This window comes from Lampetra planeri, chromosome 23 (assembly GCF_965212315.1).
Source record: "Lampetra planeri chromosome 23, kcLamPlan1.2.h2, whole genome shotgun sequence".
Classification (NCBI taxonomy): domain Eukaryota; kingdom Metazoa; phylum Chordata; class Hyperoartia; order Petromyzontiformes; family Petromyzontidae; genus Lampetra; species Lampetra planeri.
The window spans coordinates 1110496-1124577 of record NC_136129.1 but is presented as its reverse complement, the minus strand read 5'-3'; the positions used below and the strand labels follow the sequence as shown (position 1 = coordinate 1124577).

The window sequence follows — 14082 nt, the reverse complement described above, 5'->3', positions numbered from 1 at the left end:
TGTATCGAAGAATGCTGAAAATCCCATGGACAGCCAAAACCACCAATACACAAGTTCTGCAAGATATGGGCACTGACAGGCAACTGCTGAAGACCATCATTAGCAGGAAGTGTTACTACCTAGGCCACATTGCCCGAAACGACCACAAATACCAGCTATTAAAGCAAATCCTGGAAGGAAAAATCGAAGGGAAAAAACGACCAGGACGGCCAAAAACGACATGGCTCAGTAACATCAAAACATGGCTACAATTAACAACAGCACAAACTCTACACGCCGTGCTAGACCGGGACCAATATCATCGTGAAGTCGCACACGCCGTTAGGCAGCACTAAAGAAGAAGAAGAAAAGGCCCTGACCGATGGGAAGTGGAAAAAATACTTTTTTATATATATAATGTGCGGGGATATGCAAAGGAGGTGCATTCTCTGTTTATGTTTATATGAGCTGCTTTGGGGCCAGGGGTCTGAGTACAAAAAAGCGTACACAGTTCTAGAAATTAAATGAGCTAAGACTCCATACGGCATTTACGCCACATTAATCGTGGGGAGGTTGAGACCACCTATAAGTCTACCATTACTCACGCACAAAGACACACGCGCGCGCTTTGACAAACACAAACACACAAGGACACACACAAGGACTTCCCTCTGACCTTAACAGACCGTAGGGGGCAAGTGCTGTTAGCGAGTAGCACCTATGAAGGCCAGAACGGCACATGAGGGTTTGGGTGGCCAGCACCATGCTCGGCTGAATTTGTCTCCCTAGTTTTTGGCCTTTAGGTCTGTGCTCCGCAACTGTGTAAACATCTATATGACCTGATGTCATCGCTAAATGTCCTCGGCGGACTTCTGCACGGACGCGTTCCGATCCTCGGCCTTGCACTCCCGTCATTATTCTAGACCAGCTGCCATCATTCCGTCTCGCCGTGACTTGTCTTGCCCGAGCCCACTGACCTTGACAAATATTTTGTACGATGTGATTCACCTGCGTGCGTTGTTTGGTCCACGTGTGCCCCTCTCTCGGTGTAGTTCCAAGCATGTCTCTCGATGCTTTGCACACTTTTCAGTTTTAGTTTTCCGTGTTTCGTCCATGACCATGCTGTTTCTGAACCATGTCATACGAGGGAGTACCTATTGATTCAAAGCATTCTTCAATATGTACACTGCTCTGTTACTTTGCATTATCAGTTCAGCTTTATAGACGCACTTCAATATGCTCTGCATGTCTTTGTGACGCGTCGGACTCTCCAACAGCAACGCATGGCAGAGCAGCGATGCTCACAACGGAACGCAGAAAGTTAGCAAAGTCAACTTCGTTAACCCCATAACACCTGGGGGTCTGTTCTGGGATCTCCTGTCAGTGAGCCTTCCACACATCGTGTGATAGCCTCAATGGGTTTAACCTGTTGCAAGCATCGTGGCAATGTGGTGGGCTGTTGTATGTATGTATACAAATGTGTGTATGGGAGCGGTGGTGTAGCGGTTAGCGCGCTGCGCTATGAACCTGGCGACCCGGGTTCGATTCCTGCTCACGGCCAACTCCAGTGACGATTATCTGAACCGGTCCTGGGCCTCCCCTAGGTCGACTCGGCCTGAAATGAGTACCTGGTGCGGTGTGTAAACATCGCCACTGGGGAGACAAAGGCGGTCGGGCGTGGTGCTGGCCACCCACCCCCTCGTGTGCCGTTCCGGCCTTCATAGGTGCTTGCTAACAGCACTTGCCCCTACAGTCTGTTAAGGCTATACGGGGGATCTTTGCTTTGTATGGGAGCGCTGGTGCAGAGTGGTTAGCACACTGTGCTATGAGATTACATCCCAGCCGTGGCTGACTCCCAACAGTAAGGGGCGTCTGAACCAGTAATTTGCATCTCCTAGGTTGACTTAACCCTAAATGAGTATATTGTGCCATGTGTATATATGAACATTGGGGAGACGTTAAAGGCATCTTTGCATGGTCCTGGCCACATCACCCATCCCCATTGTGCACTGTGCCAATGTTATTATGAACTAACTCGGCACATGCCTCGACAAACTATTGTGTGTTTGTGCGCTCTGCAGGCTCCATGATGTTTCAGTATTTCGTGAAGATTGTTCCAACTGTGTATGTGCGAGTGAATGGGGAGGTGAGTCATGCCACGTATCCTGGATATTCAAAATACATTCGCAAACCATACACATCGCTTCCATCTCACCCGACATGTATGTATTTTTTTCACTTCTCATCGGCCACACGGCCTTTTTGGGAGCGCATAATTTCAACCTAACATCCCTCCCTTACGTGGGGAAGATCAAGAGTGGTCGTCCTATGGGTAAACTTGCCCCTGCCAGAGGAATATGTAACATCCACCACTGGTTCTGCACGGTTATGAAATGCTCATTTGAGCAGAAAATAACTTTGACCATCTCATAATGAACATTTGGTTTTAAAACTCGCCTTATTTCTAATTAACAATGCCTGATTGTCTTCATGGGGTGATGCTGTTAGTAATCTCTGGAGCACTAGGTGGTGATGGGTGGATGCTATGGTGATTTGTGTGGCACGGTAGGTGGTGATGGGTGATGCTGTGGTGATGTGTGTGGCACTGTAGGTGGTGCGGACGAATCAGTTCTCGGTGACGCAGCATGTGAAGGCCATTGGCAGTGGATCGGTGGAGTCGGGGCTGCCCGGCGTGTTCGTCCAATATGAGCTCTCGCCCATGATGGTTCGGCTCACCGAGAAGCACCGGTAAGGAGCCGGGGCGACATCAACATCGCTGCCATCACCGTCGTCAGAAGTGATTTTAAACAAAAAACATTTCGCCTGAAAAATGAATCCCCTGAGATGGAACGTCGTCTAACTTGCAATGGTGCACAGAGGTGTCAGTTGGCACTTATGGAGACGTGACGGCACGTGATGATGCACGCGTACATGTGGACATTCCCCGATGTGGGAAGGAGGTGAATTGTCTGATGAACTGTTATGTGCCGTTGTAGGTCGTTTCTGCACTTCCTGACTGGCGTCTGTGCCATCGTGGGGGGCGTTTTTACAGGTGCTGCTCACTCCCCCTTCAAACCCTCACAATAGCCCCCCCCCCCTCAAACACTCACAATAGCCCCACTCAAAACAAAGATTTTTTTTTACGTAATTTTTCGTTACTTAGTTGCTGCGAACAGGTGCAAAGTGTCACGCGGCCAGAAACAAAACAAATCGTCCTATCAAAGTTGCAGCAGGGTGACGAGCCGATGCAGGTCTCGGATTGAGCAAGGCTATTGTGAGAGATTAGGGGAACCAGATGGTGGCCGATTGAATGCCAAAGGGGAGCGGTGCGAGGGAAGAGGCAGAAAGAAGAGAAGTGAGGTGACCTGCGGTGTGGCGGGTTTGGTGGGTAAGAAAATGAGCGAGTCAGTGGGTCGGTGACGGAAGGATTGAGGGAGTGAGTGGGTGAATGAGGGAGTGGGTGGGTGGTTGGTTGATTGGTTGAGGGAGGGAGTGAGTAGGTTGGTGAGGGAGTGAGTGAGTAGGTGGGTGAGGGAGTATGCTGTTGCAACCTGCATATTACGGTGGGTGAACAAAGTACGGATGAGATGAAACAGTCGACTGAGTCCTCAACGTAAGTGGCGGAATCAATGAGTGAATTTCACATGAACGGTCACCATAGCAATGCAGAGTGATATGAAAGTGACTGCCAGAGAGCAACTGACCTGGAGTGAGTTCGTGGTCTGCACACCAACAAAGCAAGTTGCACATTGTTCTGTTAAAATATCATCACAACATTCAAACGAATGTTTTGGAAAACCCAAAGGTGCAGCCCTGTAGTTACTCGCTCGGACAACTGCTTGGACAAGGGCCTCCCAATTCGAGCAAACGCTGCCGGGTGTTTAGTCTACTACTCGAAGGCCTACCCCACACTTTACCCCATTGTTTCAACTGCTGTGCCGGGAGACGGCATTTTACCATCAACGTCTGCATCACGAGTCGAGCGCAATAACCGTGGCACCACGGCACTTCTACGTTAAGGTGTCTTACTCTTTGTTTTTTTCGGTAAAGTCACGTTGGTAAAAAATTAAAATAAATTCAATCACAACATTTCGGAGGCAATGCAAGCCTCCGTCTTCGAAACGTCGTGATTTAACTTATTTAAATTTTTTACCGACGTGACTTTACCGAAAAAAACAAAGAGTATGAATCCTTGCAGTCACGAAAATTTCAAATCCAGAGTTAAGGTGTCTGTCTGTAATTTTCAGTTTACGTTTCCTAAGACACCTCCGCCATGATGTGCTATGCGTGCCCAGCATTTCTTACACTCCAGTGGCTCGCACATGAACATCTCGTTTCTGACCTCCGTGTCTCTTCCCCTCCCATCTTCCTACCCAGTGGCTGGGTTGATCGACAGCTTCATCTACCACTCAACACGTGCCATCCAACAGAAGATGGAGCTTGGCAAGGCTTCCTGAATTAGCGCACACCGAGGGCTTTGCCTCGTCAACAATCTGAGCAGCTAAGTCCAACAAGCAGGCCTGCCTTTTCTAAACGTCCCTTTTTTATTTGAATTTATTTTTTTCCTGTGGAAAGGTTGCACTTACGGCCAGAACAGTGCATTTGGTGAATGTCAATAAGCAGTCAGTACACCTCCTCCTCCACGTATAAACCCGCGTCTCCACATAAAACAAGTATAAAATGTACACATTCCATTAGCCACGTGGCCTTTTTGGCAGTGCATTATTTCGGTAGCATTGGCTCCACGCAAAAAGCAAACTCTGGGCGGGTGTTGACACTCTGCGTCCACATCAGCAGGTCAGGCTTTGCCTGCACCAATGCTGGTGAACTACCAGATGTGTTTCGGCAAACGACCCTCTGATATGGGTCCTCGTTCGGCACAACATTGTATAAATACACAATGCCGCAAATGACCATTAGCGCCGTTGTGGAGATCATAAGTAACAATAAATAAGCAGACACGATGATTATAGACTGGCAGGTCTTTATACACCAACATAATTTATTGTAAGCAAGATGTTATATTTCATACCACAATGAATATGGGTAATGATTGTGTGCAGAGCAGAAATAAGTTGGGTATATTTTGTGTTAAATTATGGCCATTTTGTTCAGTAACATTTTTTGGGGTGGTTGGAATTTTAAAAATGCATTCAGTGCAATTTTCCTGCAATGTCGCGTGCAACATTTTCATTCGATGAGTTCTGCATTTGCTTTTGGGCTGCAGCGCCGGGGAATAAAGTTGCATTTGCAGACGCTGTTGAAATCGCTTATTTTCGCATTTGTATTTGCAAACATCACTCCGATCGGTTTGAATTAAATCACAAAACCTTTTTTTTTTTAAAGGAACGGCAATTGTTTAGGGTTGTAAAAAATGTGTTTGTTGTTTTAGCATTTCTGCATGGAACCTGCACGAATAAAAAAGGGGTTACCGATTTGCCACATGCGTTAGACATGTCCAGCAACGAGCTTTTGACATTTTTACCTTTTTAACTGAGCAACGACGGTAGCCGCCGTAGGTAACGGTTAGCGGCACACTGGGACCTGCCACCCAGAGGTCGATGGTTCGACTCCATCTCCTGGCCTGACAGTTGAAACAACGGGAAAAGTTTCGTAAATCTCTCGAAAACCGCTCCTTCCGTTCACCCAGCAATTCGCATTACCAGACGTGTGTGTGTGGCGTGGCACAAGCGTCGTGGTGACGTCACCGCCACGTCGTAGCGAATGGCGGTTGTTGTTGCAGCAACCTGGCTAGTGTGTCTGTTAGTTTAGTGCAGCTATTGGTATCGCATGAAAGCCATCTCGTGTGTTTCCACTCGACTGAAGTTGCCTTGTTGGTGTAAAGTCCTTGGGATCTGGCGGAGGATCGCGAGGTGCTGCGGCTTTGACAGCTTCAGGGCGTTGTCTCGATCTTGATTTCTGTTCATGCTACTCAGCAGGATTCCTCAAGTTTGCGCTTGGCTGCGTACGAGTGCTTTGCTAACTAGTCACAATTACTAAACTCGCAATTCGCCTCCTCATATCCATAAAAAGCTTACAGGCAAGAACCCTGTTTGGTTACAATTTTGTTTTATCTGGAGGGACGTGTAAGAAGCATATTGTACCCTTATTTAATATTTTCCGGAATGACACGTGATTATTTTGTTATGTAACATGTTAACGGTGTCCCAATCAAGAGCACCCGGAGCAAACTCTCGCGTGAGAGAGAGCGAGGGGGGGGGGGGTAACACTCCGTTTACATCGGTCGCCCAAAACTCTGCTCCTATATTTGAATGTTTGCGTGAAGCAGGCTACAGCTATTTGGATAGGTCGGGCAGGTGTCTTGTTGGTGATGGGCTGCTGCAGCAGCTATGCTGCCCTGTGGTAGGTGCGCGTAGCCACCACGTTGCCCATGGTGCATGTCTGTAACGAGAAATACAACACCTCAATATTTAAAAAAACGTATGTTACGTAGTGTTATTTATGAAAAGTGCATTCCGAAAAACCGCAAATTTTGTCATGCGCGCAGGTTTTATTTTATTTTTCTCAGGGTTCCGGGACGCCAGACAAGCGGGAAGGCAACCAAAAGGGGTGCCAACAATCGCCCAAGTTCTGGGGTCCTATATTGGGATATTCTTGGTTCTTTCAGTAAAGTCACATAGAAAACAAAAATCTAAATTAAAAGCAAAAAACCCACGACGTTTCGATCGCAACACAAGCGGTCTTCTTGCTTTTGATTTTTGTTTTCTATCTACGTGACTTTACCGAAAGAACCAAGAATATGAATTCCTGCAGTAACGAAAGTTTTAAGTCTAAACCTATATTGGGATGTTAATAAGTATGCATTATTTTCGACTATAACCTGAGTTTAACTCCATCACACATTCATAAATGTAAGTATGTATCTCAGGAATGTGCATGAGTAGGCAGGTAGGTAGATTTGTGGGGAGATGGGTGTGGGTAGGTTTGTGTGGGTTTGTGGGTGGGTTTGTGCGTGTGTCTGGGTTTGTGGGTGGGTATGTGCGTGTGTCTGTGTGTGGGTGGGTTTGTGGGTGGGTGTGTGTCTGTGGGTTTGTGGGTGGGTGGGTATGTGGGTGTGTGTCTGTGGGTTTGTGGGTGGGTATGTGGGTGTGCGTGTGTCTGTATGTGGGTTTGTGGGTGGATATGTGTGTGGGTTTGTGGGTGTGTATCTGTGGGTTTATGTGCGTGTGTCTGTGTGTAAGTTTGTGGATGTGAATATGGTACCAGGATAAGCTTGTCAGGCCCTGAGACCTCTCTCACAAGGCGCGTCTCCTTGCCATCCCACTTCTGCACCTGCACGAGTTTCCCCTCCTCCACGGTGACCACACTCTGGGGGAGGCACGCAGCACACACGCAAATATCCCCCACGGGCCTCGAGTGCCTGGCACGGGAGCGGTGCGTGATGGTGGGCAGGCGCGACCGCTCTGCGTGTCTGGAGGCTCCGCGAGGAATCCAAGTTTTTGCGTTCCCCAGCCACACCGTGAGTTGGGCGAACCCCTCCCCGACCCCCCTGTCTGGCTTCTTTCTCTTCACACGCTTACCTCCGGCACACCGATGCTATGCAGGAGGGCGTGGGTTCGATCCCGACCCTGACGCCTGTAATATTTCGAGTTTGCATATTCTTCCTGTGGTCGTATGGATTTTTCTCTGGGTCCTCCAGTTTTTCCCTACGTGACTTTACCGAAAAACCCCAAAAAGTATGGATCCTTGCAGTCACGAAAACTTCAAATCTAGAATTAAAAATCAACGTGCATTTCGAGGATAGTATTTGGCTGCTTTACATTTTCACGTGATAAGCCACTTCGTTGAGCTATCATTTGCGGTCAGGTCGCTTCTGAAAGAGAGCTGTGTACCTCAGTGGGCCTTACCTGATAAAAATAAATAAAAATAAAAATTGGCCACTGACTTTAACCGTGAACGAGAATTTAAATTCAAACGCGAGTCGCCAGGGTTGGAGCTCGGCGCGCAAACCACGGTGCCACCAGCACTCAAATGGACCAGGATATTCTCATTTGTGAGAGTCACTTGGGTCATCAACATTACAAAAGAGCATGTGTGTTGTGTACGTGTCATTTATACGTTCGCTTTGTGTTTTAACTGTTGTATACGTGTCTGTTGTATACGTGCCATTAGGCGTCATTACATGTTCGCTGTGTGTGTGAACTGACACCCTGGACACTGTTGCGAACGAGACATGTCCATCCCAAGGGATTCATTTTCCGGGTTGAAATTGTTTCAATAAATGATTACGGTGGGTGCCCCCATCTCCGCTGCTATGTGAACAGAGGCCGGAGGAGCATGGTGAATTTGACAGACGTGCCCCATTTGGACTGCAGGACCGGATAGATGGCATTCAAGTGGTGATTTCAGGATTTCAAGCCTAATGCGTGTTACGTGTTGAACTTCTTTCGCACCGTATGTCGCTAACCGTGCTAATCGGAGTTGCGGTGGAAGGACAACAAACTAAACACAAAAAGCAGTTCTTAAAGACATTAATTTCAATCTCGATGACTTAAAAGTGCATAGCTTCCGGTGGCTTCTCAATAAAAAAAGAATTCCCCACGCTGTACTCGCCACTGAGGCGATCGTCCCCCTAGTGATGTCATTCCATTTCCATCCCTGGGGACGACGCAATGAGTGAAGAGAAGAAATTGTTCATTTATTCAAAGCAACTCCTCACATTCATAAAAGCCCTCTCCTTTTTCAGTGGCCATAATTTTCATCCTTCAAACGTTCCCCAATCCTGCTCCCTTTGGTGCCTTGCCGAACATCGTTGGCTGGCTCATATTTGAGATGGCCAATGATTGGAAATTGCCCACAGTCGAGCCGCCTTCGCTGTCGAAGCGAACCGTGGGACTGAGGTCAGCGTCAGAGGTCGCAATCGGGTACCCGATACCCGTACCCTACCCGGTACCCGGCCGGGTACGGGTACAGGTAGGCCGTGAGTCACTGGTGAGTAACCGTTTGTCACTCATTTCGGGTAGGGTATGTGTAGGGAACGGGTACCGGCCGGGTACGTGTACCCATTTGCGACCCTGGTGCGGCCGGGTACGGGTAAGGAATCAAAACCCGTTTGCGACCTCTGGTCAGCGTTGCAGGCAGAGCAATGTGGGGAGGGTGTGAGAGTGCATGAGGAAGGCTCGTGAAGGACGCTGCTACTGGGAAGTTGGAGGCAGTCGCGCTCCAACGACAACGGAGGGCACTGGAGCGACGCTCACAACGAGTGGAGTGCCAGGCGGTTAAAATACATCAATTTAACACGTAGGCTTTCGCGACCAATATTATTCATAATCAACGTTTTTGGGTTTAGATCGCGTTATTTATAAATGTGTCGTAACCCTCCACCACCCGACACGGCCAATCAGTAAAAAAGTGTCACGTTGACAAAAGACAAATTAGTTCACTGCTTTAGCCCACCGGTGTGTTGAAGCGCGAAACCACAAGATTTACAATTTGAGTACGACGTTTCGCTGGTAATTGCATCCAGCATCATCGGGCAATTCGCCATTCTGGCGAATTTTCGCCATTCTGGCGAATTGCCTGATGATGCTGGATGCAATTACCAGCGAAACGTCGTACTCAAATTGTAAATTTTGTGGTTTCGCGCTTCAACACACCGGTGGGCTAAAGCAGTGAACTAATTTGTCTTTTGTCAACGTGACACTTTTTTACTGATTGGTCGTGTCGGGTGGTGGAGGGTTACGACACATTTATAAATAACGCGATCTAAACCCAAAAACGTTGATTATGAAAAATACTTCAAGTTGGCACATCTGCCCGCCATCTCAGTCTACCCATTGCACCTGGGTCTGTCCCGTGACCTGTCAGCGGGCGTTCGACACTTCACGTGGCCTCAAAGTGCACCTAGCCTGGCACAGGCGCCGTGGTGACGTCTCCGCCACTTCAGTGGCGAATGGCGGCAGTCGTCGACGATATTCTGACACTACAATATCATCAGCACTGGCAACGTGTCGTGGGCCCATGTGCAGCACACAGAACCCACCTGCACCCTCCTGTCATCAGCCGTGGTCTCCTCGAACGGCTCCCCAAGGCGGATCTCCACCTCCGTGTTCTTGAAGGTGCTCAGAGTCTTCAAGCAGACGCGGTCACCGCTGCCGCTGATGATGGTCGTGGGTTTGCTCATCCCGGCCACGTGGCGGGTAGCAAACCCCACACCTGCACGCAAACGGGTGTGGGGTTAAGCGGGCAAATCGCGAGAGAAGCCACGCGCGAGTAAGGTGGAGGCTGCCGTGGTGTTTAGCACACGGAACTTGCAATTCACGGAGTTCAAAGGGTTTGATTGTATGTATGTTAAACTTCTTTAGCACCGTATGTAGCCAACCACGCTAATCAGAGGTGTGGGGAAGAACACCAAACTAGACACAACAACAAGCAGCTCGAAAGAAATGAGTTTTCAATTTATAGATTGAAAATGTCGAAATTGGAAACTAAACTTTGTATCTCTCGCCGCGGCAATTAAAACAACGGAGCAAGTTTCTCAAATCCCCTCCCGCCCCCCTACACCGCGTCTGTTCACCCATCACTACAAATGGATTCACCAGATCACGTGTGGTGGAGTATGACGTCACAAAGCTCTGCCCCCCCCCTCCCAAAAAATAAAACATGCTTCAAATCGCTTTAAACTATTGTCATTATAGTGCGTATTTAATGTGCCGCTGCACTCTGATGTTGTAGGAGAAAACATTTATTAAAAAGTATATTTAATTAAGTAGAACGTGATGTCTATATTTATTTAAAGTTGCGCATTTTGATGGGACGTCACATTTCTCAAACCCCCCCCCCCCCTATCGTCACAAATGTCTGACCCCACCCCCCAGGTGCGTGACGTCATTTATGGACGGCCCCTTTTTTAACACCGTCTGTTCCACGTGGAAAAGAAGACCAAACACCCCCAAAGGGGTTCGCGCGAGTGTACGAGGCCCTTCTGCCAGCAGGTTGCACGAGCGAGCAGTTGCAGGGCTGCGGTGAAGCGGCGTCTCAGGGTAGCGCGCGTTCGATGGCCACGTTTGTTTGTTGTAGTACGGAGTTAGACTGATGGCCTTAATCTACGTTGTATTGTGGTTGTTGTTGTTGGTGTTTGACTTGCATCCCACTGGGAATTTTGCACACAGCGTTGGTGTACGGTGGTTCTTATGCAATATTTTGCTGTTTCTTGGATTTTCTGTTTGCACTCAGTCACATAGTCACTTTAAGATGTTTTCTTGTTCATGTTTTTGTTTGTTGCGGTTGCACCTGATTCACGAGCCGAATGGCTCACAGGGCGATACCTAATAAATTAAACTGAAATGAAAACAGAAACTGAAAACTGACGCCATCCTAATGCAGCGGCTTGCCCCGGGATAATAGTTATCAATGATGGGTGTAGTAACCGCAACGATTGTCATCATCTACTTCACCACCAGGTACGCATTACACGATCCTCCCTGACGACATTCGCATGAGTACAGGCCATTGTGCAGTCGACAGGGTCCCATTGTGGCCAAATTACAAATTTGTGGGTGACAGTCCGTGGCAGGGAGTCGGCTTCAGAGTGTCGTGTGCTCATCATTACACACATGTTTCACCACGTACCAGCACATGCGCTGCGATATGTAGTCCAAATATAATCGTGAGCGTCGTCGGGGAGAATACAAGTAGGATAAACAATCAAACAATTCGTCTCCATCGTTTGCTGCCCTTCCCGGTTAGCACGGTTGGGTACGTATGATCCTAAAGAAGTTGGACATTAATACAAACATAAATATCTGTTCCTCCGAATAAATACAAATCTTGTATTTTGACATCCCAATCGGTCACTTCATTATTATTCCTCCTAGATCGTTGAAATGAGCACACTTTATTCCATGGATACTCAGGCTGCTTGGTGATCCAACACTCACCTCTATCTTGTTCAACCACCATTCTGCACGATTACAGCAACACACACAGACACACCTAAGTCACCTAACCACCAACTCACCCATTCATTCACGCTCACCCGCCCATCCACTCAACCACCACACTGATTCACCTTGGGATGTTCCTCTTGTTTTCGCTCTTCCCAAGCGTCTATCATAACCTTGCTCCATGCCAGGAATGTGTGTTAAGTCGCATCATCGATTGCAGCGAGTGGCCGACGGTATCGCAGCCTTCACACGGGTCACCTGTTGAGTGTCGTCTCATCCGCACGACTAAGACCATCACTTCGGCCTCTTGTCATATTCGATTTCAAGTAGGTGTGTAAATCCCGTCGATAAAAAAGGTCCCGTAAAGGGGTGAAAGAATAGTGGAACCCAGCACACGAGGAGTACCGACATCACGTGGATGAACTCTCAAGTGCGTGGTGTGACGTGCCCGCAAAAAGTGTTCACCGCAATAAAACATCACCGCTGTTGTGCTCTCGGAACCCCATGCCGAAGACTGGATGAGCCGAAGTGAAACAGAAACAACGCTCTCACGGTTGCCTGGTTTCAGGATACTGGGTTGATGGGAAGTAATCAGAACAGGCGAGGTGAGGGTGAGCAACGCAACGGGGCATGTCTCGTGGCTAACACATTCCTGCGGAGGGAGCTGGTAGGAACGTTGGGTTGCTCGGTCAATGGCCAGGGTCAACGGCGGCGTGGTGTATTCCGCAAATATGGCCGACTGTGAGGGCGGGCACAAGCCGGCGTGAGTAGGTTAAACCTTGAGTTTTATAAGGGCACCACGGGGTGACCAGCCCCTCCCCACCCAGCCCTACCCCTCCCACCCTCCACCCAGCCCCACCCTCCCCACCCAGCCCCTCCCCACCCCCTCGCCACCCAGCCCCTCCCCACCCTCCCCTCTCCACCCAGCCCCAACCCTCCCATTTTTGGATGCACGACGAACGGACACAATAATCCCCTGTGGGCTGGTGTAACCAGGTGGTTCCTACCAGTATTAACGTCATGTAATATTGACGGAGTGCACGCTGTTCACACGCATCGCGTCCACAGTCCAGCCGGGCTTGAAACTCTGACTGATTGCATCCTAAACAGTTGCCCGATGGAACAAAAAAAATCGTTGCCCCTGCTGAAACCTGGAAAAAACCAGGTCAGGTCTCGAGTTTTTTCTTGTCCAAATATCCATGCGCTCTCTGCAACAATTCAATTCCTGGGGCCGTTATCCAGAAGCCAAAGCCGACCAGCAGTCACCCACGTTCCACAATCATCGAAGCGGGAGATCGTCGCATGAACCGGACGTCCCTAACAGAGGGGCCATTTCCACTCCGCTCGATGGAGCGCGACCCATGCCTCTGCATTCTCGGCCCACTCTCAGAATCAGTCGCCACTGCTCCCCAAGCTCTCGCGTGGCTCACAAACGTGAACCGGGACGCGTATTTGACACCCACTTGCCGCATGCTAGAATAATAATAATAATGATAACAACACATTACACCTGTGATAGGCTTCAGTGCCGGATTAAGCTAGTGCGGGGCCTGTAGCATCTGTTATAAAGGGGCCCTAAATAAATAAAAATATTAAAACACGAATTTTTTTACATGCACAGTAAAGTAATTGTATTTTTTTATTTGCTATACAGCCGGATAATACGACAAATCGCTAACCATAAACAGCCAGTCGTTCATAAAAGTTGAAGGTGGTATAGTACTATAGTAATAGAGCAAGTGCAGAATCACTGAACCGGAATTGATATCTTGAAAGCATTTAGCGCGGGGCCCTTTAAAGTGCGGGGCCCGTAGCTACCACATGTGTAGCTACTACACGTGAGTAGCTACTTGTGCTACTACTACATATGTAGCTACTACACATGTAGCTACTTTTGCTACGAGGATAATCCGGCACTGATAGGCGCGTGCCTTGCAACTGCTCGGGCCACGGACCGACATGGATAACCGAACGCTTCAGAGACGGTTTTTTATTTATAAAAAAAAATAATCAAGCCCAGAACCCCACGACGACAGCTCTTACCGATTGCCTTCATGTATTCGTCGAAGTTTCGGCTTTCGTCGAGATCCCACGTCCCGAAGAATTGCTCAGCCATCGTCTCACGAGCAACGGAGATGACCGAGGAGATATGAGGGAAGAAGACGAGCAGAGTGATGACACTGCAAGGTCTGCGGCA

The 14082-nt window shown here is 48.6% G+C and overlaps 2 protein-coding genes across 2 annotated transcripts in view; one reads left to right on the top strand and one right to left on the bottom strand.

Annotated features, from left to right (window-relative positions):
• LOC144726203 (endoplasmic reticulum-Golgi intermediate compartment protein 3-like) overlaps positions 1-5245 on the top strand; it is a 23157-nt gene extending 17912 nt beyond the window's left edge. The window contains exons 10-13 of the mRNA XM_078604701.1: positions 2061-2125; positions 2591-2727; positions 2976-3031; positions 4357-5245. Of these exons, the coding sequence (XP_078460827.1) occupies positions 2061-2125; positions 2591-2727; positions 2976-3031; positions 4357-4436 (338 nt within the window). The 3' untranslated portion in view covers positions 4437-5245. The remainder of the gene's footprint in view (positions 1-2060; positions 2126-2590; positions 2728-2975; positions 3032-4356) is intronic.
• LOC144726204 (fatty acid-binding protein, heart-like) lies at positions 4947-14082 on the bottom strand. Its single transcript, XM_078604702.1, has 4 exons — positions 13929-14082; positions 9983-10155; positions 7204-7308; positions 4947-6381 (listed from the first exon to the last, which is right to left on the bottom strand). The coding sequence occupies exons 1-4, from the start codon at positions 13999-14001 to the stop codon at positions 6328-6330; spliced, it is 405 nt and encodes a 134-aa protein (XP_078460828.1). The 5' UTR covers positions 14002-14082; the 3' UTR covers positions 4947-6327.